At 38.6% G+C, this 27,231-nt stretch overlaps 1 protein-coding gene across 5 annotated transcripts; it reads right to left on the minus strand.

Annotated features, from left to right (window-relative positions):
* Nucleotides 1–445: 445 nt before the first annotated feature.
* On the minus strand, nucleotides 446–24,475 carry LOC130737404 (disease resistance protein RUN1-like). 5 transcript variants are annotated; one of them, XM_057589159.1, is made up of 7 exons: nucleotides 23,738–24,475; nucleotides 18,981–20,459; nucleotides 6,871–7,231; nucleotides 3,193–3,675; nucleotides 2,122–2,143; nucleotides 1,887–1,975; nucleotides 446–780 (listed from the first exon to the last, which is right to left on the minus strand). In XM_057589159.1, the coding sequence occupies exons 1-3, from the start codon at nucleotides 24,247–24,249 to the stop codon at nucleotides 7,156–7,158; spliced, it is 2,067 nt and encodes a 688-aa protein (XP_057445142.1). In that variant the 5' UTR covers nucleotides 24,250–24,475; the 3' UTR covers nucleotides 446–780; nucleotides 1,887–1,975; nucleotides 2,122–2,143; nucleotides 3,193–3,675; nucleotides 6,871–7,155. The 5 variants fall into 5 exon arrangements, with proteins under 5 accessions (XP_057445142.1, XP_057445143.1, XP_057445145.1 ...); XM_057589160.1 differs by having other exon boundaries at nucleotides 3,139–3,675; XM_057589162.1 differs by lacking the exon at nucleotides 2,122–2,143.
* Nucleotides 24,476–27,231: the final 2,756 nt, after the last annotated feature.

A 27,231-nucleotide genomic window follows, 5' to 3' on the forward strand; every position in this document is an offset into this window, starting at 1 on the left:
TGCAGTGCATTCATGCAATATGAACCATAGAATTAAAATCAGACGATATATGGTTTATCTCGGGGGTGGTGAGAGAAAATAATAAGAAAGGAAAGTGAAAAGAAAAATTGAGCATTTTTATAATTCAAATGTGAACAGTAACTGCACCACGGTGAGCCACTTTCTAAAGTGATGGTAAAGTGACTCACCGTAAGTACGGCCTTAACTACCGCTGAAAAACCTGAAAGACGCCTCTAGTGAATTGATGCGTACGAAAGAAGGTGTCCTTTAACTTACAACTTTAAAACATCAATTTCTTTATCTTTTTATACATGGCAATGATTTTGGATTTTTAACTCTAATGACCTTTCTTCTTTTACATATCATAACTTGATTTACCAGCTCAGAAATCTGAAAGAATGTTATAAAAATATTTAGGTGCTTACTAGGATACCTCAACACTTAATTGGGGTATGATACAAGATGTGACGTGGACCAATAATATTTAAGTGAATGTTTCTCCTTTTTACCATATATATGTTTTAAAATGAATAAAAAATTCAAATACACTTTCAGATGTCGGTTTCCTATTGGTACATGTTAAATCACGTCAGTCATGTACCATACAATGAGGGTATGGTAGAATTCACCAAAATGTTATAAATAATTTATGTTGACGTTAGAAGCTAGATTAACCTATCTTGGAGTAAAGTCAGCCACAAGTTCTATCATTTGAGGTTTTGAGGCAAATTGACCTGTGGCTGTGTATTGTCTGGTGTGATCTGTGTATTGGAGTTACACCTATCCAAAGAATCAACAACACAACACAAGTCAAGACCTTAATCATCAACACAACACAAATTTCTAAAACATGCTATAACCAAAAACTTATTACCCCTGAAACACTAAAGCCTAAAACCATAAAAATGAAAATCATTTACAGAAACAAACCTCAATTTCCACAATCACCAAAAGAATTATTTAGCAAATAGGCAGCGAAAGAAAAATTATATCTTTTAGCAATCATCAATATCTTTATATTGACAATGTGGAAACAAAATTGAGGACCTTAAAATGTAGGGGTTTGACATTTATACTTAACAGGTGGTCTTTATGCTATGAACACAAGCAAGAAAAAAGTAAGAAGCCAACAAAAACAATGATAAATGAGAATTCAGCCTGTATCCCATTAAACTATTTACTTATTAAATGTTTGGAAATAATTATGAAAGCAATAAGGACAATTCAAAAGCAACAATATTCAGAAATCAAAGGCAACTGGTAAGTTATTCAGTTTAGAGGATTAACAGAAAATTGAGCATATAGAAAGATGAAAACCAAGGAAAACAAAAGCAGTTAGAGAAGCTAAAAAAACCAAGAAAAAGGGAATGAAGTTCAATAAGAAATCAATCCAAGTTTATCACAAAACAAAACCACCACACATGTAACACAATCCACAATCCATAAAAAAAAAACAAAAGTACTCAAGGAACCTGAAATCTAAGGAAAATAAATGAAGTTCAACAACAAATCAAATCATTTTCAACATAAAACCAAACAAAGTTTAATTACAAATTCCTATTTATCAGTCTTTACCACTGATTGCTAACTATTATACCTAACCTAAGGCAATTAAAATCCAAGCATGTTCTATGCTACCGATTAAAGAAAAGAAGGTATGCAAGTCAAAAGAACCTTAAATAACTTATTTCAAAGCATAAATAATTTGAAAAGAAAATGGTGTTAGTGGTTGAGGGTGTTACCAAAATTAAGACTTTCAAGCTTGTATCCCTTTGTTAAGAGAGAGAGAGAGTTTAATCACAACATGTACTCAAGCCTAGACAACTAGTTTTCTCATCAAATGACAAAAGTAAAAACTAACTACTCAAAATAACATTGAATCTCACCAAAATATGCCAGGGAATAATTGAATTAACCGTAATATCCTTGAATAATCTCTGCCTTCCAACTACATCTGCCTCCATTATAAATGAAGCTGCAAGAAGGAATGAAACAGAGAAAGGGAGTGGTGTGTGAGCTTCGCAATATACCATGAAACTCATATGTAATAAAAGCTGAAACTCCAAATTAATAGAACAACTAAATAGAATTGGTCAAAAGAAAACTGAAGCAATTAATTACCTCAAGCATTCGACAGAGTAAACTGTATAAAGTACAAAAAAATAAGGGGTTACTTTGCTTGATGTCATAGAAAAATATAATGCATTATGAACAAACCAGAAGAAAAGATATTAAGCATGTAAAATTTCCAAACATTACTCCAATCTGTCTCATGTTAAAATTAAAATTAAAAATAAAAAAGGTAAAAAAGGAGAGCACCAATCAGAAAAGCACATCCTCCATGAGATATATGGACAAAGCGAGAAAGCGAGCAAGAGAGATAGAGACAGGAGAGCAAGTCACGGAGAAATGGGAAATCCTCGCAGAAGCTGTAATATGCACTGCTGGGAGGATTTCTTTTCTATATAGTGAATTGATTGATTGATTTTCAAACACAAGTCTTTCTGTCCAACTTCAATACACTAAACCTAATTCTACCAAACTTAGATTCATATACTTAATTATGCTAAGCACTAAAACAAAGATATAAATATATTATGATAGGATTAGATCAGTTGTTACTTGTTAGGATATTTTGGAAAGATGAGATCAGAGTTATCTGATCTTAATATTATCCTTTTTCTGTTTTTAGTTTTTATCCTTTCTGTTTTATTCTTTTTTTTTTCTCTGTCACTCTGCCTCGTATTTACAATTTGAATTGTAATCAGTTTGTTTAGAAAACCTCTAAGCAATTATACCTATAAATCCTACCCTATGTGAACTTTTTCTTTTTTTAATAACAGTTGCATAAATCAGAGCCGGAAGAATGTCAAGACAAAAGTTAAATGAATACAAGGGGTGATTCTTCAATCCAGCTTGTATCAAGATTAAGCTAAAGTATGTATTGACACATAGCTTTTCAAAACAAGATGACCGAGTTGTGAGGTCTGTATGTATGGGATACATTGTTAGCATGATGGGAGTCTGAAAACATGTAAAATTTAGATTAACAAAAAAAGTCATCATTTTACAAAGTTAATCACGACGACTAACAATTATGTAGAAAAATCTTATGAGATTAAAGGATATAATTGGCACCTGTGAGATTTGTTGGTGTGAGTGCATGCATGTGTGTGCTGTCAAAATTGTTACCTGGTGCAGGAATGACTGAAGATTTCACGTTCATCTAAAACACATCTCTCAAATTTGACCCCTGTCGGGTGCTGATGAACACTCCACAATTTTGTCATAAGCTAATTCATCATATATTAGATGTGCTATTATCTTCTTCACAGTAAATTGATGTTCCAAAACTATAACAACCTCCACTTCATCACCAGGTTCGAGATTTGACAACAATCCTTGCCACTCTTCATCATTGAGGGAAGTTCTTGTGTCTTGCTTGTAGGGATGAACGATGTTCTTTGTGTGATTTATTATCAAGACACTAAGAAGATCCCATTCAGAAGCCAGATTGACAAAGTAAGAGGAATAAATTATGCGCAGAGTCATTCCTTTCAACTTGCTACCAGTGTTAGGCACTTTAAAAAATAATGAGGAACCTTCGCCTTTGAAGGTTAGCCATTTAGTGTCACTAGGAAAAGAACAGTCACCCGATGCATCATCACTCCATCCCTGTACAACAAATATTTAGAAACAGTGGATGCATTTAATTATCCATCCCATTTTTCATTTTATCAATTAACATTTGATTTGACATTTATATCAATTAATCAACCAAATATAGGGAATTCTATAGGTACGTACATATACAAGCATGAAGTTTCGAGATCATTAAAATGTACTTGATGCCACCCATTAGGCAGGTGAAAATCAAATGGAGAGTTAAAAGACAAGTGGACTAATTTACAAGTTTAAGATTATTTATAGAAATATATAAAATCAATAACAGTGCAAACTGAGATGGATTACAGAGCAAAAAAGTAGACTATTGAGTTCCTGAAATTGAGGATGGTAAAAATCAAGACAACATTGACTATCATACCAAATTGGAGATAGGTATTATTCCTATTGAAAATTCTCAAATATTAGGGTTGAATGATTTATTTCATTGAATTATGTTACAATACATCAGCCATATATACAATGCTGAAACACTAATTCCCTTGCCTGGGGTCCCTTTCAAATATTGCACAATTCTTAGTGCAGCCTGTAGATGGACCTTATCAACTGCAGTATCTTCTTCTGCATTTCTCTCTGGGTCTCCTTCTCATGATCCTTGGATTCTGGACTCTGGTGCCTCTAACCATATCTCAGGTAATAAATCTTTATTTTCTCACATTTCTACCTCTGGTTATCTACCATCTGTTACCTTCGCAAACGGTGCTCAAGCACAATCTGAGGGGAGGGGTCTATTCATCCTCTTCCCTCCCTTTCTGTTGACTCAGTTCTATATGTTTCAGGTTCCCCATTTAATTTACTTTCCATTAGCCGTTTGACTCGCGCCCTTGATTGTGTCATTTCTTTTACTAAAGATTCAGTTTTTCTGCAGAACCGGAGTTCATGACGGATAATTGGCAAAGGATGTGAGTCCAACAATGCCAATCAACTCTCTAGCCAGCCCCGCATTTGCACTGCCACAGATTTATCTCTCTTAATACATGCCCAGTTGGGACATCCTAGCCTTGCCAAGTTACAAAAATTGGTACCCAGTCTATCCAAGTTATCCACATCGTCTTGTGAGTCTTGTCAACTCGGTAAACATACACGTTGTCCTTTCCTAAATAGAGTTTATGGTCGAGCAAAATCTCCATTCGCTTTAGTTCATTCAGATGTTTGGGATCCTAGTCGAACCGAGTCCACCCTAGGTTTTAGATACTTTGTCACCTTCATTGATGATTACTCGCTTTGTACCTGGTTGTTTTTAATCAACAAAAAAGGTCAGAGTTGTTTTCCATCTTTCAACAGTTTTACCAGGAAGTTAAAACACAGTTTGGTGTTCTTATTCGCACTTTACGTAGTGACAATGCTTGTGAATACTTGTCTCATTCCTTTCAATCCTTTATGGCTTCTCATGGCATTCTTCACCAAACATCGTCTGCTCATACCCCTCAACAAAACGGGGTTGCTGAAAGGAAAAATCATCACCTAATTGAAACAACTAGGACACTTTTAATCTGTTAATGTTCCACATAATTTTTGGGGGGATGCTGTCCTTACAGCTTGTTACTTGATTAATCGGATGCCCTCTTCTGTCCTTAATAACCAAGTACCTCGTTCTGTGTTGTTTCCTCAACAAGTCTTGCATTCTTTGACGCCTCGCGTCTTTGGGTCTACTTGTTTTGTCCATAATCTTAGTCCTGGTCTTAATAAGCTTTCACCTTAGTCTCATAAGTGTGTCTTCTTAGGTTACACTCGATCTCAAAAGGGTTACAAATGTTACTCATACACTCTTCGCCGTAACTTGATCTCAGCTGATCTTACCTTCATTGAGTCTGTCCCATTCTTTGGGCCCACATCATCCACCTTTGAGTCCAAGTTTGTCTCCACCACCTTACCACTTCCTCCTCTTGGCCCTGTAACCTATCAGTGGGTGATAGCCTATCACCCATCAGAGGTGTCTCATGTTCCAGATAATCCGACACCACCACTGCCTCCTCTGCTTGTGTACCAACCTCAACGTCAGCAAGTTGCCACCTCTTTACCACCACCAGATAGCAGCGAACCAACTGACTCTCTCCGGAGCCAACTCCTCCGTCCCCTCTGGCCCCACCACCCGAGCCTGATCTCCCTATTGCACTTCGAAAAGGTGTACATTCTACTCGTAATCCTTCTCCTCATTATCTTGCTCTGATTTATCACTGTTTGTCTCCTTCCCATTATGCTTGTCTCTCTTCCCTGTCCTCTGTGTCTATTCCTAAAACTGCAGGTGATGCCTTAGCCCATCCTAGTTAGAGACCAGTCATGGTTGATGAGATGTGTGCACTTCAGAATAGTGGTACTTGGGACCGCGTTCCCCTTCCTCCAGGGACATCTGTTGGTTTCAGGTGGGTTTTCATTGTCAAAGTTGGTCCTGACGGCAAGATTGACAGACTCAGCCTGATTGGTTACTTAAGGGTACACAAAGATTTTTGGCTTGGATTATGGTGACACCTTCTCTCCAGTGGCTAAAATAGCCTTTGTTCGGGTGTTCTTATCTACCGCTGCTATTTGTCACTGACCTCTTTACCAGCTTGATATTAAGAATGCTTTCCTCCATGGTGAACTGTCTGAAGAAGTGTATACGGAGCAACCTCCTGGGTCTGTTGCTCAGGGGGAGTCATCTGGACTAGTATGTTGTCTCCGCAAATCTTTATATGGTCTAAAACAGTCATCGAGTCCATGGTTTGGTAGATTCAGTTCTGTCGTTCAGCAGTTTGCCATGACTTGAAGTGAGGCTGACCACTCAGTTTTCTATCGCCATTCCGCTGCAGGTTGCATTTACTTGGTTGTGTATGTTGACAAAATTGTTATTGCAGGGAGTGATCATCATGGAATCACACAGATAAAGCAACATCTTTGTCACCACTTTCAGACAAAAGATCTTGGAAGACTTCGTGATTTCTTGGGAATAGAGGTGGCACAATCTAAGCATGGAGTTGTGATTTCTCGAAGAAAATATGCAATGGATATCTTGGAGGAAACAGGGTTGATGAATGCTAAACCTATTGACACTCCTATGGATCCGACTGCTAAACGTATGCGTGGACAGGGGGCCACTCTCAGATCTAGCGAGGTATAGAAGACTAGTTGGGAAATTGAACTACCTCACTGTCACTCGTCCAGATATTTCCTTTGCAGCGAGTGTGGTTAGTCAATTTCTAAACTCACCATGTAATTCGCATTCTAAAATATATTAAAGGAGCTCCAGGAAACGGTCTCTTGTATGAAGACAAATGTCATGCATGAGTTGTAGGATACTCTGATGCAGATTGGGCTGGCTCTCCTACTGACAAGAGATCCACTTCTAGCTACTGCATTTTCATTGGTGGCAACTTGATTTCTTGGAAAAGCAAGAAACGAACTGTAGTGCCAAGGTCAAGTGAAGAAGCAGAGTATCGGGCAAAGGCCTCCGCCACCTGTGAGCTTATATGGCTCAAACAGTTACTTAGAGAGCTAAGGTTTGAGGATACTACGCAGATGCCACTCATTTGTGATAATCAGGAAGCTCTGCTGCATATTGCCTCGAACCCTGTGTTTCATGAAAGGACCAAGCACATTAAGATAGATTGTCATTTTATTAGAGAGAAGATTATATCAGGAGACATCAGCACCAGCTTCGTCAGTTCAAACGATCAATTGGCAGATGTCTTTACTAAATCTTTGAGAGGTCCTAGAATAGTTATATAAGTAACAAGCAACAAGCTTGGTGCATATGACATGTATGCTACAACTTGAGGGAGAGTGTTAGATATCTTGTAAATAATTAGGATATCTTATTTTATTTGTAAATAGGTAGCATAATCATTGTAAATAGGTAACAATGATATTGTACATTTATTGCACCTATTATATATAATAGACTATGCTATTTAGTTGAGACACACGGATTCAACCAATGCTTCTTGTATACTTCTGATTTAACATATATATATATATATACATATATATATATATCTATATGTCAACAGACTGTGAAATAGAGCATTTAATGCTCTTAATTAGCAGTTATATTTTTGTCTGTATATAATTATGTTGTTTCCTCTTTGTACTTGGTTTATTTTAGGTAGTTTCTTATTTTCATTCATTCTCCTTAATTCTCTCTTTAGTCAAGGATTTCCTTCTTTGACTTTGATCAATCACATTATGTAATTCTGTTGAGATTTGGCTCATTGTATTTTGGGATAAAATCTTTAGTTTATTAGGATTTGATTTAATGTTGATTGTAAAAGGTTTTAAGGGATTGTTATAGGATTTATTAGGATTTTATTGTAAAATAGAGATCAATAGAATCCACTATAAATAGGATAACAATGTAACCTTAAAAATTGTACTTGGTACCACATGCTTCATGCCATAAGTAATACAAAGGAGCTATAGCTACTCTATAGCCGCAGAGGTAGGCAATTTGGCCGAACTGCGTGACCAAAGATGATGTGTGCTTTATTTGTGAATCCCTGTACAGTTTTTTATATCAATAATATTACCAAATATTTCAACTTGGCATCAGAGCAAAGATCTCTGCGCATCTGATTTGCAGCCATGGCTGACAGTTCCTCAGCCAGCGATGATCAGAATACGGAGGAGATTGTGGTTCCCAAAGTCTCGCAGCCTCCAAGGCAGGAGCAGCGAGTCCTGTTCGGTGAATCTCATTCTGTCCAAATCACCACTTTTCGACTCAATTGGTCGAACTATTTCCGGTGGTCCCAATCTGTCCAGTTGTATATTCGTGGCAGAGGAAAACTTGGGTATCTCACTGGTGAGAAACCCATGCCAGATATTGCTGATCCACAATATGCTGTTTGGGACACTGAAAACTCCATGGTGATGACATGGCTGGTAAACTCCATGGAGGAGGACATTAGCAACAATTACATGTGTTATTCCACAGCCAAAGAGCTATGGGATAGTGTCACGGAAATGTATTCAGATCTTGAGAACAAATCACAGATCTATGAACTCACCTTGAAAGTCAGAGAAATTCGGCAGGGAGGTAATAACGTGACAAAATACTTCCACTCTTTGAAGCGAGTTTGGCAGGATCTAGATCTCTTCAACACTTACAAGTGGAACTCTGCAGAGGATGCTAAACACCATCGACAGACCGTGGAAGAAGGTAGAATATTTCAGTTTCTTGCTGGTCTGAATGAAGAGCTAGATGAAGTTCGTGCAAGAATCATTGGAAGAGCAACCTTACCTTCATTGGGTGAGGTCTTTGCTGAAGTTAGAAGAGAGGAAACTCGCAGAAGTGTGATGATGGGAAAGACCAAAACGGATGCACCTCCTTCTGAGACCAATGCTCTTGCTGTAGAAACTGCTGCCCTTAAGACTTCTACTAACCAGAAGAACTTCTCAAACCGCTGGTGTGATCACTGCAACAGACTAGGTCATACTCGGGAAAGTTGCTGGAAAATTATTGGGAGGCCAGCACATCCAAAGGGTGGCAAGTCAGGTCCTAAAAATAAAAAATCTTTCCCTACAGCTCATGAGGCAGAAAAGACTTCCTTGAAAAAGGAACAAGTTGAGGAACTCATAAGGTTGTTAAATTCTAATTTTTTATCTGGTACTCCTAGTGGTTCTGTGGCACAAACAGGTAATTTTTCTACCCCTAGCTCCCTTAATTGCACCTCAAATATTCATGCACCATGGATCATTGATTCAGGTGCTTCAGATCATATGACTAGCCTTTCTCCTTTATTTAAAACCTATTCTCCTTGTTCTGGAAATGGAAAAATTAGAATTGCAGATGGTTCTTTTTCCGCAATTGCAGGGAAGGGGAAGATTACCTTATCCAATAACATTGACTTAGGAAAAGTTTTACATGTGCCCAAACTATCTTGCAACCTTCTTTCTATTAGCAAAATCTGCAAAGATTCCAATTGCAGTGTGACATTCTTTGACACTCATTGTGTTTTTCAGGACCGGATTTCGGGGAAGATGATTGGCAGTGCTAAGATGAAGGATGGACTTTACTACTTTGAGGATACTTTCAGAAATAAAGCAGCTCAGGGTCTTTGTGGTATGAGTTGCACCTCTGTTAGGGACCAAATAATGCTCTGGCATAACAGACTAGGGCACCCGAATTTTCAATATCTTAGGCATTTGTTTCCAGATTTATTCAAAAATGTTAACTGTTCTTCTCTTGAATGTGAAAGTTGTGTTCTTGCAAAAAATCAAAGAGCTCCTTACTATTCTCAACCTTATCATGCATCTAGACCTTTTTACTTAATCCATAGTGATGTTTGGGGGCCTTCAAAAATTACAACTCAATTTCGAAAAAGGTGGTTTGTAACCTTCATAGATGATCACACCCGGTTGTGTTGGGTCTACCTTATGCATGAAAAATCTGAAGTTCCTAATATATTTAAAAGTTTTTCACAAATGGTAGAAACTCAATTTGACACAAAGATCTCCATTTTGATGAGTGATAATGGAACTGAGTACTTCAATCAAAATCTCAATGAGTTTCTGAAAAATAAAGGCATTCAGCATCAATCGACATGTCCAAATACTCCTCAACAAAATGGCACCGCTGAAAGAAAAAATAAACATCTCCTTGAAGTAGCTCGTGCCATTATGTTTGAGAGTAATGTTCCAAAGTATTTGTGGGGAGATGTTGTCCTAACAGCAGCCTATCTTATAAATAGAATGCTCACTCGTGTGTTGAATTATCGCACACCTTTGGAAAATTTCAAAACCATTTTTCCAGCATGTCGATTACATACTGATATGCCTTTAAAGGTGTTTGGTTGTACAGTTTTTATGCATAAACCTTCCACATCTCGGTCCAAACTAGACCCAATGGCAGAAAAATGCATTTTTGTTGGCTATTCTCCAAACCAAAAAGGGTATAGAGTCTTTAATCCTATCACAAAGAAGCTTTGTGTTAGCATGGATGTTACCTTTCTTGAACATCAACCTTTTTTTCAAAAAAATTCCCTTCAGGGGGAGAATAATAATGTGAGTGAAGACAATTTTTTGCATGAACCGCTGCCCATTCCCATTGTACACACAGAGAATACAAATTTTATTGATGAATGCAACAAGGAAGAACATGTGGAAACAAGTTCTGAAATTTCTAAAGGAAATTTTATGCCAGACTTAGGTGGAGCCCAAAACAGAGAAAGAAATACCACAGTCAAAAAAGGAGTTTCATGTTTATACTCGGAAGTATCCTAAAAGGACCAAAGACCAATCCATCATCTCTGCACCAAGCCAACCAGAAATCCCGGAAGAAGGCCAAGTAAGAATACCACAAGAAATTCGAGGTAACACTGACATTTTCACTTCTACTATTGAACTACCCATAGCTATTAGGAAAGGAACCAGAACCTGCACCCAAAAATCAGAAAAATCTAGCACAAACCATCCCATTTCCCAATATGTTTCCTACCAAAATCTTTCCCCGAATCACAAAGCTTTTACCTCTAAAATAACAGATTTGTTTGTGCTTAGAAACATTGAGGAAGCACTAGATGATCCCAATTGGAATTTAGCAGTCTTAGAAGAGTTGAGTGCACTGAAAAAGAATGAAACTTGGGAAATAACAGACCTGCCACGTGACAAAAAACAGGTGGGTTGTAAGTGGGTATTTACCATTAAGTGCAAGGCCGATGGAAGTGTAGAGAGGTACAAGGCAAGATTGGTGGCAAAAGGGTTCACTCAAACTTATGGAGTAGACTATCAAGAGACGTTTGCTCCAGTTGCTAAACTTAACTCTGTTCGGATTCTTATATCCCTTGCTGCAAGTTACAACTGGCCTTTACATCAATTGGATGTAAAGAATGCTTTCCTGAATGGGGAGTTAGAGGAAGAAGTGTTTATGAGTCTTCCCCCCGGATTTGAAGAAGAACTTGGAAGAAATAAGGTGTGTAGACTAAAGAAGTCATTATATGGGCCGAAGCAATCTCCAAGAGCATGGTTTGAGAGGTTTGGAACAGTGGTAAAAGGGCTTGGATATATCCAAAGCCAAGCTGATCACACATTGTTCTATAAACATTCAGCAGATAATAAGGTTGCTATCTTGATTGTATATGTTGATGATATTTGTTGTAAATAAGGAATTAATATAAGAATTATTATTAGAAGATTATATTCAGTATTAGGAGATTTATTCTCTTATTAGGAGATTGTGTACATAATTAGTTATTTCCTTATTTAGGATTAGTCTTCTTCTATATAATGTAATTACCCTTTGTATTCTGATTAAGAAGTAATAATACAATTTCTCCTACTTTCAAGTTGGTATCAGAGCTCCCGATCTTGGGAGTTCTGCTTCTGCGAAAAAAACCCTAGGCGTCTTATTACGGCCCTTTTATCTGGTAACGTTTCCTGTTTTGCCACTGTTGGCTTATACCGTTTGGAGGCCTGTGTTCTTCATCACCGGCCTGCCATCCTCTGTTCGTTACTCCGATTGCACAGAGAGGGTTCCCCGTGCCTTTTGGTCTTGTTCTGAGGGTCGTTTCCTCACTTTGTTGGTGTTTTTTCTTGAGAAGCCTTTGGTTCTTCCATTCAAGGAGAGTGCAATCTTCTCTGTTTCTGTTATTTTTCCTCTTGTTTCCCTTCTACAGTAACATCTCTCAGTATGTCTGGAGACGAGATTCCCATACCTAAGGAGAAACTCACTTCTGGAGTGAAAGTCTCTCTTCCACCTTTGACCCACAAAGATCTCCCGGTATTACAAGGTTCCTTTCGCTTGGATGGGCGCAACTACCTCCAATGGTCTGAGCTCATCCGTCACACTCTCATAAGTCGCAAGAAAATCAGTTATATTGAAGAAAAAGCCCCTGCTGAAACTGATCCACAATATGACACATGGCGTGAAGAGAATTCTCTTATTATGACCTGGTTTTGGTACTCCATGATTCCAGAAATTAGCCGGAATTATATGTTTTTCCCTACTGCTAAGGAGATTTGGAATAATCTGGCACAGGCATATTCTAAGAAACAAGATCTCTCAGCTTGTTATGAATTGGAAAATAAAGTTTTCAATTCTAAGCAAGGAACTCTCTCCGTCACAGATTACTATGGGACCTTGAATGGTCTATGGATTGAATTAGATCAGTATCAAAATCTGAAGATGAAGTGTGATGCTGACTCCACAACATTGAATAAATTTATTGAAAAAGCGCGAATCTTTAAGTTTCTCTCTGGGCTTAACTCTGAATTTGATCCGATTCGGGTCCAAGTTTTGGGTAAAGAGCAACTCCCTTCTCTCTCAGAGGTGTTCTTTATAGTTCGTGGTGAAGAAACTAGGAGGACAGTGATGGTGGAAGACAAATCAGTTGATGGTTCAGCCTTAGCCTCTGGAAAGGGTCCCATAAAAGGATCCACCTCTTCCGGACACCCTAACCGTGATGATCGCCCCAACCGTGATGATCGCTTCAACCGTGATGATCTCTTCAACCGTGATGATCGTTGCACTTACTGTAAGAGGTCTGGTCACACCAAAGAGTACTGTTTCAAACTTTATGGAAGGGAAAACGTCCTTAGACGTATGAGGGGGTCCAAAGGTGCTCCGCAGAGGCGTGCAAATCACACAACTTCTGACATGGAAAATGATGGTGAAGTCCCACCTGTACCACCAGTAGAAGATGTCCCTAGCCTTAGCAAAGCAGAATTGGAGCGTCTGAGAGCTTTTATGGACTCATTGAGTAAGCCCTCTGGTTCTTGTTCTCTCACAATGACTGGTAAGAGTTCTACCTTCTTATCTCTTAATGCTTTGAGTACTGAAAATGACTGGATTATTGACTCTGGTGCTACAGATCATATGACACCTCACCCCTCACATTTATCTTCTTATTCCACTTACCCTGAAAAACACTATATCACTGTTGCTAATGGATCCCAAAACCAGATTACGGGATGTGGTAACATTCACCTTAGTCCATCTCTTCCCTTAAAGCATGTGCTTCATGTCCCAAAGCTTTCTAACAATCTTTTGTCCATCCATAAACTCACTCGAGACTTGAACTGTGCTGTAACCTTTTTCCACTCACATGGTGTTTTTCAGGATCTTGCCACGGGACAGATAATTGGGATTGCTAAGGAACATGACGGGTTATACTGTCTGCGGCACGAGGAAAGCAAGTGTCATCAGACGAGTTCAGAGTCCTGGAATACTTCTCAAATATGGTTGCGACACAAGCGTCTTGGGCATCCTCCTTTTAGTATTCTAAGGACCATGTTTCCCCATTTATTTTCAAAAGTGTCGGTCGAATCTTTTCATTGTGATGTTTGTCAGTTTTCTAAGCATCATCGTTCAACTTTTCTTCCTAGTAATAATAAATGTGCTCAACCTTTTGATCTTGTTCACTCTGATGTGTGGGGACCTTCGTCCATTTCTAATGTTTCTGGTGCAAAATGGTTTGTTACTTTTATTGATGATTGTACTCGGATTACATGGGTTTTTCTTATGAAAGATAAGTCTGAGGTGTTTCAATTATTTGTTAACTTTTTCCACATGATTAGAACACAGTTTGGGAAACCTATTAAGAGGTTAAGGTCAGACAGTGGGAAAGAGTATGTTAACAAGAATTTTTCTGAATTTCTTACAAAAAATGGTGTGGTTCATGAGTTGACTTGTGTTGACACCCCACAACAAAATGGGGTTGCTGAAAGGAAAAATCGTCATCTTCTTGAAATCACTCGAGCTTTACTCTTTCAAATGAATGTTCCTAAGTTTTATTGGGGGGAAGCTGTCTTGACTGCTGCTTATTTAATTAATAGGTTACCTTCTAGGGTTTTATCTAATGTTAGTCCTGTGCAGGTTATGACTAGCTTCTTTCCGTCTGTGCCCATTAAGTCAGGTCTTCAAAGTCGTGTATTTGGTTGTTCCGCCTTTGTCCATGTTCACGGTCATCATCGGGGTAAGTTAGATCCTCGGGCTATTAAGTGCATCTTTATAGGATATGCCTCAGATAAAAAGGGCTACAAGTGTTATCATCCTCCTAGTCGTCGTGTCTATATATCCATGGATGTTACTTTTCAAGAATCAGAGTCTTTTTTATCCCAATCCTCAGCTTCAGGGGGGGAATACTCAGGAAGTTGAGTCTCCAGAATTGTCTGTTATTCCTCTTCTACAGGATCCCTTGATGCCTTCCTCTATTCCTATCACTGAGGACAGTGATGATGATGACAATGGTCCTGAACTAGTACCAAATCAGAATGATGACAATGGTCCTGAACTAGTACCAGATGAGAATGATGACAATGGTTCTGAAGTAGTACCAGATCAGAATAATGTTGACAGGTTCAGGATAAAGTACCAGCGGACAGTAAAACCCGTCCTGATCCAACAACAAGTCCAATCGTCTGATCCTGAGGTAAGTGTTGCGAACCCTGAGCCTAGTAATTCCTATGAGCATAACCTTGATGACTTACCTATTGCCTTACGAAAAGGAAAACGTTCTTGTGCCAAGTACCCTATATCCCAGTTTGTGTCTACTCAAAATCTTTCTGTGCAGCATCAGAGTTTTCTTTCAGCTATTGACTCTATTAGAGTCCCTACATCAGTACAAGAAGCATTAAAAGATAAGAACTGGATTCAAGCCATGAATGAAGAGATGCATGCACTGGACAAAAATGGAACTTGGGAGACTGTTGAGAAGCCAAATGACAAGAGAACAGTAGGTTGCAGGTGGATTTATACCGTGAAGTACCGATCTGATGGCACACTTGACAGGTATAAGGCGAGGCTAGTTGCAAAGGGATACACCCAGACCTATGGAATTGATTATGAAGAGACATTTGCTCCGGTAGCAAAAATGAACACTGTAAGGATCATTCTTTCCTTAGCAGCTCATTTTGATTGGGAGTTGCAACAGTTTGATGTTAAAAATGCTTTCTTGCATGGAGATTTGGAGGAAGAGGTGTATATGGAGATTCCACCGGGGTATGACCCTACTTCAGGAAGAAATAAGGTGTGCAAACTGAAGAAGGCCCTATATGGGCTCAAACAGTCACCTCGAGCTTGGTTTGGGAGATTCACTAATGCTATGGTGTCTCTGGGTTATAAACAAAGCCAAGGTGATCATACCCTCTTTATCAAACATACTCAAAATGGTAAACTCACTCTTCTGTTAGTCTATGTAGACGATATGATCATTGCAGGTAATGATGAACTTGAGAAGCAGAATCTGAGGAAACAGTTGGCAGCCCAATTTGAAATGAAGGATCTTGGAAAACTGAAATATTTCCTAGGTATGGAGGTGGCATACTCGAAGCAAGGGATTTTCATATCTCAAAGAAAGTATGTCCTTGATCTTCTCAAAGAGACTGGTAAATTGGGTTGTAAGCCCATTGGAGTGCCTATAGAGCAAAACCACAAGATTGGAAGTAGTGAGGAGGACCTTAGGGTTGATAAGGCTCAATATCAGAGACTTGTGGGGAAGCTCATTTATCTATCTCACACTAGGCCTGACATAGCTTATCCTGTTAGTGTTGTCAGTCAATTCATGCATGACCCACAGGAGAGACACTTACAGGCTGTGGATAGAATCTTGCAGTATCTGAAGGCAAGTCCAGGGAGAGGTCTGCTGTTCAAGAAGAGTGAGCAGTTGTCTATGGAGGTTTATACTGATGCAGATTATGCAGGGTCAATTGTTGACAGGAGATCCACTACAGGATATTGTATGTTCTTGGGTGGAAATTTAGTTACATGGAGGAGCAAGAAGCAGAATGTAGTTGCCAGATCAAGCGCAGAGGCAGAGTTTAGAGCCATGGCTCAAGGAGTTTGTGAACTGTTGTGGATGAAGATCATACTGGATGATTTGAAAATAAAGTATGAAGCTCCCATGAGACTCTTCTGTGATAATAAATCTGCCATTAGTATTGCTCATAATCCAGTCCAACACGACAGAACAAAGCACATAGAGATAGACCGGCACTTCATCAAAGAGAAATTGGATAGTGGTCTAATATCTACACAGTATGTCCCCTCAGGACTTCAGTTGGCTGATGTGCTCACCAAAGGACTTCCCTTGGAGCGGTTTCGAGAGCTTACTTGCAAGCTGGGAATGATAGATATTCATTCACCAGCTTGAGGGGGGGTGTTGTAAGTAAGGAATTAATATAAGAATTATTATTAGAAGATTATATTCAGTATTAGGAGATTTATTCTCTTATTAGGAGATTGTGTACATAATTAGTTATTTCCTTATTTAGGATTAGTCTTCTTCTATATAATGTAATTACCCTTTGTATTCTGATTAAGAAGTAATAATACAATTTCTCCTACTTTCAAGTATATTATTCTGATAGGTGATGACAGCTTGGAACTCAAAAATCTGAGGGAGAAACTTGCTAAAGTTTTTGAAATCAAGGAACTTGGCTCATTGAAATACTTCCTTGGAATTGAGTTTGCAAGATCAAAGGAAGGTATCTTTATGAACCAGCGAAAGTATATTCTAGATCTTTTAAAAGAAACAGGATTACTTGGATGCAAAGCTGTAGAAACACCCATGGAGCCCAACTTAAAGCTGCAACCAGCTGAAACAGAAAATATGGTGGGCAAAGGAAGGTATCAGCGACTAGTGGGAAGGCTAATATACCTATCTCACACCCGTCCAGACATTGCCTTTGCTGTAAGCATGGTAAGCCAGTTTATGCATGCACCAGGTCATGAACACTTGGAGGCAGTTTTCATAATCTTAAGATACTTGAAGGGATCACCTGGGAAGGGGCTTCTTTATAAAAACCGTGGGCACCTTCAGGTAAAAGCCTACACTGATGCAGACTGGGCAGGGAGTGTGACAGACCGAAAATCAACATCAGGCTATTGCACCTTTGTTGGAGGAAACTTGGTTAGTTGGAGAAGTAAAAAACAAACCGTTGTAGCAAGGAGTAGTGCAGAAGCTGAATTTAGAGCAGTTGCTCATGGAATTTGTGAGGCATTATGGGTGGAAAAGCTTCTACAGGAATTAAAGGTTTTCAATTCTCCTCCAATAAAGCTTTATTGTGACAACAAGTCTGCAATATCTATTGCACACAACCCGGTCCTACATGATAGGACCAAGCATGTCAAAGTTGATAAACACTTCATCAGAGAGAAGATAGAAAGTGGGCAGATTTGTATTACATATGTTCCCACTGCAGAGCAATCGGCAGACATCCTAACCAAAGGATTACCCAAGAAATCCTTTGACAACATAACTAGCAAGCTGTCTATGGAGGATATCTTTAGGCCAGCTTGAGGGGGAGTGTCAACAGACTGTGAAATAGAGCATTTAATGCTCTTAATTAGCAGTTATATTTTTGTTTGTATATAATTATGTTGTTTCCTGTTTGTACTTAGTTTATTTTAGGTAGTTTCTTATTTTCATTCTTTCTCCCTAATTCTCTCTTTAGTCAAGGATTTCCTTCTTTGACTTTGATCAATCACATTATGTAATTCCCTCTATAAGAAGAGGAATCCCTGTACAGTTTTTCATATCAATAATATTACCAAATATTTCAACTTTTGCATTTGCTAGAAGCTACTAGATGAAGCTAACACAAGCTATAAACATAGTTTCTCTCTTGTAATCAGATAGAATTCTTAGAATTTGGGTTAGGTCTAACTCTACCCCAAAAGCTAGCTTACGGGTGGAGGGTAACTCTCCTTTTATAAAGAATATTTTGGCGATGTCTCTAGTCAACGTGGGACTTCTCAACACACCCCCTCACGCCCAGGACTAGAAATCTGGTGCATGGAATTTACATAATGAACCTCTACGGGTGACCCATATCCTTTAGTCTCCAATACGGATCAAGGATAGCCTCTGATACCATATTAGAATTTAGGTTAGGCCTAACTCTACCCAATAGCTACCTTTTTATAAGGACTATTTTGGCCATGTCTCTACTCTCTAGTCAATGTGGGACTTCTCAATAGAATAGTAGGGATTCCTTAGTTTTTCTTGCATCTCTACTTTAGAGAGCCTTTAATCCCTACAAATTACATCTAAATCATATCTGTCTTGATTACAGAAGCTATAAAAACAGGGTTTTACTAATTATGGTAACTATATCAATCAAGAAGCGACAAAGCATTAACCCTAGGAAATCTGATGTGTACTAGAGTCCTAATCGTATCAGAAAAGAGCCCCTAATATAAAAACAAAATCCCCTTGAATTAAATAAGGATCTTAAAAAGACAAGATGCCTAAAAATATTTAATACTTGTTCCTAAAATAACATTAAGTATGTCATGCATTAATCAAACAACGGAAATTAACGATTTTATGCATGGAAGATAGTCCAGAAATAAATAGCAATTATCCAAAAAACAGAAATTTGATTACCTGTAATCATTTAAATTCCACCCAGACAAGTTTGCAGCTTCAGTGAGAGCCCTTTTCCAACTGATAATCATATCTTTTGTATCTGAGATTCTCTGCACAAGTCCTCCTAATGCTTTTCCAAAAGATCCTATTTGGTTACGCACCTCTGACGGTTCCACACCATAGAATACGGGTAGAACTTCTTGACCAAGAGTTCTGTGACACTCCATGATTTTCTCCAGCTCTTGAAGGCACCATCTTGAATTAGCATAGTTTATTGAGAAAATGATGATAGAAACTCGCGAAACTTCAATAGCTTGCAACAGTGACGATGAGATATTTTCTCCCCTTTCAAGGTTGTCATCCATGTAAACTGCCATGCCAGCATTTTGTAAAGTTGCATAGAGATGAGAAGTAAACGACCTGCGAGTGTCTACACCTCGGAAACTCAGGAACACATTATGGATCCATTTGGATTTTGGCTTTAAATCATTCAAATCGCTTCCCATGTCTTGAAATAAATCATGCATTTCAAGCTTGTTATTCATGTCAACCTTCAAAAGGCTCAGTTCAATGAGCTTACTTATCCCAGTTTCCGCAGCAAGTCCACAGCCATTTAATAATTGTGTAATGTTGTGTCTGTCCATTCCAATATAGAAACAGGCTATTTCAATGAATATCTTTTTCTCATTATGATCTAGAAAATCATAGCTCACTTTTAGTATATTTAGCACCTCATTGCTTTGATTTCTTTTAAGTAGCTTCAATATACTTTTCCACTCAGATCTTTTTCTGTCAAGTAACAACGAGCCCAGAACTTCAAGAGCCAACGGCAGTCCTCCACAGTGAGAAATTGCCTTTTTTGACAGTTTAATCAAATTACCAGCAGGACTATCATTCTTAAATGCATGCGAACCAAAAAGCTGAAGTGATTCACTTGATTCCATTCCTTTCATTTCATATTCAAAGTCCAATTCAAGGTCATCAAGTAAATGCTTTTCTCTAGCTGTAATCAATATCATACTCCCAGGACCAAACCATACTGGACTTCCACATAATGAAATCAATTGGTCTCTTTGGCTCACATCATCAAGTACTACAAGTACCCGTTTGTGAGGCAATATTTTCTCCATTTCCGTGCTATTCATTATCAAGTCTGTTGAACTATTGATCTCTGTAAGAAGTTGTTTTTGTAGATATTCTTTGCCATTATCCTGCTTCCATTCATCCTTAATATTTGCAAGGAAAATCGAACCCTCAAAACTGTGACACATGTTATTGTAAATGACTTTGGCAATGGTTGTTTTACCACTTCCTCCCTTTCCCCATATTCCTACTAAGTGAACACTTTCAAGATCATTACTCAAGCTGTCATAGATATTTTTAGTATGAATACTTTTCCCAATTTGATGGTATGTGCAGGACAAATATTTACCATCTAGCATCATACAAACAATGTGCACAATTTCATCAGAAGCCTGAAAATCCACAATAGTATGACTGCAGGAACAAAAATTAGGAATCAGTGAAAAGCAGCACTTCTATAGTTCACATAAAATTACGAATGATATCAACCATATGTAATTTCTAGTACCATTACTGTCTACTACAAAAAAGTGGGATCTGGCATTAACTAATAACAATAAAACAATTCAGAGTGAAATAATCTTGGCTACTATATACATAGCCGATGGAATAAAATGATGAAAATACACCAGTGTCCAAAGGAAATTAATTTTGGAGGGTTATGAATAATTGAAAACCAAAAGAATTTTAATTCAGGGCGAGTAATTATTAAAAAATATTAACTCAATTTGCGAGTAGTAACGAGTCATAATGCTTATATGGTTTGGACTGCTTGAGAGAAATTCGATAATGTATAAAGCCTCCATTTTACAATGACAAACAAGTCACAAATTCAAATGCAATTTTAATGCCTAAATCCCTAAAATTTAGGGACTGATACATCTCCCCACTAAAACAAATTTTATTCCGATTTTCTTGGGACAACAATAGATAAACCATATCAGCAATATTAACACTCCCCCCACCCAAACTAGTGCATTTATGTCACATACATCAAGCTTGTTGCATATATATGTGACTCTATGACCCCATAGAGACAATATGAAAAGGTCGCCTAGTTGATCATCAGAATTTACAATGAAGGAAGTAATTTCTCCTTAAAGGATCTTTTCTCAAACAAAATGATTGTCAATGCTTAGCCCTCTTATGAAATATCGGGTTGGAAGAATGTGTACAGCAGCTTGCTAGTCGCAAATCAGTTTCATTGAGTCAATTTCGCAGATCTTTATTTCTCGAAAGTAAATGCTTCTATCATATCTATTCAAATGTCGAAAGAGTTATGGCTCAATCATATATTTAATATATATTCATACTTTAAATGATAGTATGATATATTTTTAATACTATCTGTATTATTGCACCCAGAACACAGTTTCTAGGTCTGTAACCAACTATAAATTTTATAGGAGGAAGTGAAACAAGTATGCCTGTATGATTGGCTTTAAAGGCAGTCGTCTCATCTATGATAACTTTTCATTATCTCGGATGGATAGTGCTTCCTAAGCACTATTAGGAATACAAATAGATGAAAAAACAGAAATAAAGGCACAATGGGAATTAGACAATTAGTGATAACTAAAAAAGTCATAAATGGGACGAGGACTAAGCAGTAAGCACCCTCCACCACATGTCACCCCCACCACAACCATCTTTGTCAAGCACCCTCCACCATCATCAGTGCCCAACACCCTCCGCCATCACCGCTAAGATTGAGCACGTTCCACAGCAACTACCAACACATCCATCGCCGCCACCCGCCTTCCTCCACCACCATAACTACAACTAGACACCCTTCACCATCATCGCCGCCTGCCATTAGCCCTCACCACCGTCACCAAACGCTTTCAACCTCTACTGCAACCAAACAACCTTCCACACCACCACCATAACTCGGTACCTTAGACCGTCGACACTACTCGACACCTTCCACCTCCACCACTGTCGAGACCCTCCACCATAGTTGACAACCTCCACCAAAAATACTCAATACCCTCCACATCCATCGCCATCAAGCACCCACCACAATAGTTCCAACATTGCAGCCACCTAATACTTCCTACAACCATCGCCATTGTCGGGCACCCGCTACTACCAGCACCTAGCACCCTCCACCATGACCACCTAGGACTTCTAGTTGGGCCGCTCGTGTACCGCCACCACATGACAAAAGGCTAATTTTGTCATTCGTATAGAGTTTATATCATATCATGCACTTATCTGTGGTGGCCATCAAACATTGGAAAGGATAAGAGCTTGGAATGTTAGTATTCTATCCTACTCGTTAAAGTCTTACAGCTAGAGATATGGCTAAAAAAGTCCATATAAATGGTAGGCAATCTTCAATCTTGAGCTAGCTTTTGGGGTAGAGCTATACTTATTCTCAAACTCAAAGATAACATTAGACTCAATCCAAGATCCATTGTTGGACCGCTCATGATTGGCCACCCACTAGTGCTAAAGTTCAAGAGTCAACCTGACCTACAATTATTCTAGGAGAATTCTTGAATTCAATCTGGCTCCTTTGATATCCCATGATGGGCATAAAGGCATTTCCATAAAATATCAAGTGTGTTAAGATCTCACATTGGCTAGAGATATGGCAAAAGAAGTCTTATAAAAGGTACGACAATCCTCACCCTAAAGTAGTCTTCTAAGACTACTCTTATCCAACTTCTTTATCATACTTGCTTTCATCCTATCATATTCACAAAACGAGCCCTAAAATTGATATTTATTTGATACGAGATGACGTGTTGGTGGTGTTACAACGACAAAGCACTAATCCCTATCAATACATGTACTAGACTCCTAATTCGAATTAAATAAAGAACAAATATTAAAATATAAATAAATATAGAAACCAATCCTAAGATAATCAAAGCTACTCTAAAATAACATACAATGTTGATTTTATGGGAGACTTTCCGAAGTAATACTAACCACAGTCTCCAAAGTAACACTCGAGAATCGAACCAGCCACATGCGTTGATACCACTTTTTGGGGAAGGGAGCCCAAAGTAGAAGAACAACAATCAATAGACTAACAAAGAAACCAGTCAGTCAAAACGGAAATCACATATTTAGCTAAAACATTAACGCATTGGGTATGTGAGTCCATGGTAGTCGAATCGTGAAACGGAAGACTTATTTCTTGACTCGTAAATCGTATCGTCTTATTATCGTACGATACAAACACACACAAAAATAAGTCATAAATGAAAAATATATGGTATATATCATATAATTAATCAAAAGGTGACAAAGTGCAAGTGTTCATCTCATTCAAAATCATCAATAACATGACAAATGCAAAGTACTTCCATACTTGCTAAACTATGCTCTGCTCCTCCAACTTAATGAAGTTCAAAGTTCAAAATAATCAGGGGAGAAATCGCGATAAAGCGATTCATGATACGATACAAACGATTCAAGTACAATTTAGGGGAGAAATCGATTCACACATACGATTCGTAGACCTCAAAAATGTATTGTATCGCGTATGGTACGATCCTTACCATGTGTGTTTCATTTCTTATATTGTCTTTATCTGGCCCATTTTTAAACAATGTGGACTCCGAACTCAAATTTGAAAACCTAATAAGATTTTCTCAAATTGGAAAAGTCAAAAAGCATTTTTTTCCTATAAAACAACTTGAACTAAAACAAAAATCTATTGTCATTCAGGGTATTACCGATAACGGCGAGGGGTCGCACGGCAACCGGGAAAGAAAGCAGCTTCAGAAAGGGCTCTCCTCCAATTCAACACTCTGTCTTTGTGCACGTTCTTGACCATTCCTTCAAACAAAGCTCCAAACTCACCCTTTTGTTTGCGCACATTCCACAAGTTCACGCCATAGAACACTGGAAAAACTATGTGGCCCTTGACTCTGTGACAGTCCATTATATTCTCCAGCTCCACCAGACACTCGGTAGAACCAGCGTAGCCTTTGGAGAAAATAACGACAGAAAGCCGAGACCTTTCGATTGCTTGCAGCCGTGAGGGCAGTGTTTCCTGTCGTCTGCGAACCGTGTCTACTGGGTCGAAGCATGTTCGGATTCCGGCTTTCTTCAAGTGTGCGTAGAGAGTGAAAATGAAAGGTTCCTCTTCAACGTCTTTCGCATCGAAGCTTATGAAAACTCGGTTTATCCATTTTGGGTTTCTGAGGTTGGAAGATGAAGCATTGGAGGAAGACATGGATTGCATTGACTGTTCAGGGGATGAAGGGAAGGAAGGGGAAGAGTCTGCTGGTAATGGTGCTCGAAGAAGGAAAATGTGACGGGTCAACGGTTTATTTTATTCGTAATAACTAGTCCAATAATGTGTCATGATGTAGTACATTTTTTGATGTTGACTAAAGGTAGTAAGATCTAATACAGTAGATAATAGTAAATGATAGAATAACTAGAGATAAATGGTAAATCTAGCCGGAGATAAATAGATAGAAATAAAGGATGTCTTGTAATTGACAAAAAAGGGCGTCTTATTGTTAACCAAAAAGTTTGGATAATTTCGACCAAAAAGTTGTTAAAGGTTAAAAGGGACTTTTACCTTGTCAGAAATGAAAAGGGAAAAACTAGCATTTAGTGTTCGGTCGAAATCATGTAAGACGAAAATATCATTTTTCTGATCGAAAAAATGATATTTTGGGGGGAATCTGTTAACCAAAAAGTTTGGATAATTTCGACCTATGTTGCATAATTCGATTTGATGATAAAGTCGAAAATTAGAAGACTCAGGAAAAATCTGTTAAGTGTCAACTGACCTCGACATGTTGATTTCGACTAAAAACGTTCAGTGTTGGAGATTTAGTGTGGAAAGTAATTCTTCCAATGGACAAAAAAGATCGAGCATACGGAAAATGGGCTCCTAAATGGGAAGGGCCATTTAAAGTTATTAAGTGTTTTTCAAATAATGCTTATTCGATCGAGAAAGTTGGAATAGTTGCTCGAATATTGACAATAAATGGCAAATACTTAAAGAGATTTAAGCCAGCAATTCATGAAATAAAAATAGACGCCGAAGCATAGTTCATAAACTAAAGACAAATATGGCGAAAACGCCATTAAAAAGTACCTAGGGAAGTAAAACGGCACATGCGCCAAACAAGACGAAAACAGAAATAAAGAAATGAGACTAGAACAGCGGAGTGGTCTTCATGGGGGTGTATCGACCCTTGAGCTTCTTGAGTCGTTTGTCAACCTTCACCTTCTTGTGTTGAAGCTCGGAAATTTCGCCTTCGAGCCGAGCTTTATCTTTCACGTGAGAGATAGCCTTGGCAGCAACTTCAGTCTTTTGTTTCTTGAATTTGGACAAGTTAGCCTTGAGGGATTGCTCTTGTTGTTGGAGTTCGGCAATTTGTTTCTCGACCTCTTTCAGTTTCACTGAGTCAGCTTCTTCGAGAGATTTGATGGAATCCACTTCGGCCTTAGCTTGGTCGAATGATTCAGTTGCATGAGTACACTCAGTGGATTTGGAGGCCAAATCTTGACCAATGAGCTCGGCTTGGTCACGAGTTGAAAGCAGTTCATCAAAAAACTCTTGGAATTCCTGAATGTTCTTCTCTTGCTGATCAGTGAGGTCTTCGTTGCCCAGGTCAGAGATAAGTTGTTTGATTTCTCGCCCTAAAGTAGGATTCGAGGCAAGGGAGTCAAATAAATCTTGCTCGAATACTAGGGATCGAAGCTTGTTGATGATGATGGTGGTAGTATTTAAAGTGCTTGTATCTTCGTTCTGGAAGGAAGATTCCTGGCTTCGACTGGTGCTAAGGGAGACTTGACCGCTTATGAGTTGCTCGAGGGCTAACACGGGATCATCCATGGCAAGGGCATCAAAGTCTTCAATAAGGATTGGCTGAGAAGACGTCCTACCAACAGCAGTGCTCGAAGCTTTAAGAGGTTTTTCTTGGTTCTTCGAGAGTTTAGCAATTGGCGATGTGGTAGGTTGACGGTCTTCGTCAGTGTCAGATTTTCCAGTCGAAGCACCAAGGTCCTGCGTAAAGGGCTCATTGTCACATGAAACATAACAAACTATTCGACCAGAAGGATATTGAATGCGTAATGGCTGAGAGTTTAAAAAGTCATCAAGACTTTGACAGCCGAAAGAACTGGAATCAGAGGAGTTTGAAGGCAAATGGATTACTTGAGGAGGAGGCTTTAGTTTCGAGGTGGTGCCCTGGAAAATTGAAGACGCAAGGAATAAGGTCGGGTGTGTTAAGTCGAAGAATGACGGAAATAGAAAATATAACGAATCGAGAATGCATACTTGTTCTTGTTGAGTCTTCGTTGGGCTGGAAGCTCCAGAGCTTTCGCTGTGAGAAGAGTCGGAATCCTCTTGGTCGGTGTCGACTTGTTGCTCCTCTTGGCTTGGTTCATCTCTAGTACGTTTCTTAGCAGAGGAAAGAGGTGGGTTTTCTTCTTCTTCATTAAGCTCTGAAGCTTTGGAGCTAGTCTTATCTTTTCCGGCTTAATCTGGATTGGCAGGATTGGGAGTAATGTTCTCGTCTTCAGGAATGGGATCTGGCTGTAAAGGTTAAAGTGACGAAAGTAAGTATAAAAGCAGAAAACCAGGCGAAAAGTAGAGGATAAGGAAATTACTAGAGTTCTCTCTGAATCGTCTTTTTCAGACGAAATCTTTATTTTCTTTCGAGCATCTGAGGTTGAGCTATGAGAACTTCTCTTTCAAGCCTGCAAAAAAAATTTAAAATATGAGCATTGGAGTCGAATTGAAAAGGTAAAAGTTGATAAATATACCTTGGGGATATTCTTCTGTTGGATAGGAACGCCTGCTGAGTTGTCAGAGCCTTCGTCTTCCTTGAAGGGTGCTTTTGGTATTGGTTCGGCTGAAAGAAAGTATATATGCACAAGGACGAATGGGAACAAGTATAAAGCGAGGCGAGTTAATCTAACCTTGGTAAATTTGTGTAAGGACTTGGACGTGACATGTGTTAACATGAATGTGCCCGGGGTAGTCGTGCAAGAAATATTTAGTCGAAGTAACCCTTTTCGGAAGTGATAAAAGACTTTGTGTAAAACATTTATATGAAAAATGATCGACCCATTTTGGAAAAATAACAGGCAAAGCCAAAGCCATGTTACTAGTAGGAAAAGCGGGACATCTTGGACAATAATGTCGAAGAGTATAAACATATTTATCCACAAACGGAGGAAAAAGTTTAATTTGAGAAAC

Source organism: Lotus japonicus, chromosome 2 (genome assembly GCF_012489685.1).
Source record: "Lotus japonicus ecotype B-129 chromosome 2, LjGifu_v1.2".
Lineage (NCBI taxonomy): Eukaryota > Viridiplantae > Streptophyta > Magnoliopsida > Fabales > Fabaceae > Lotus > Lotus japonicus.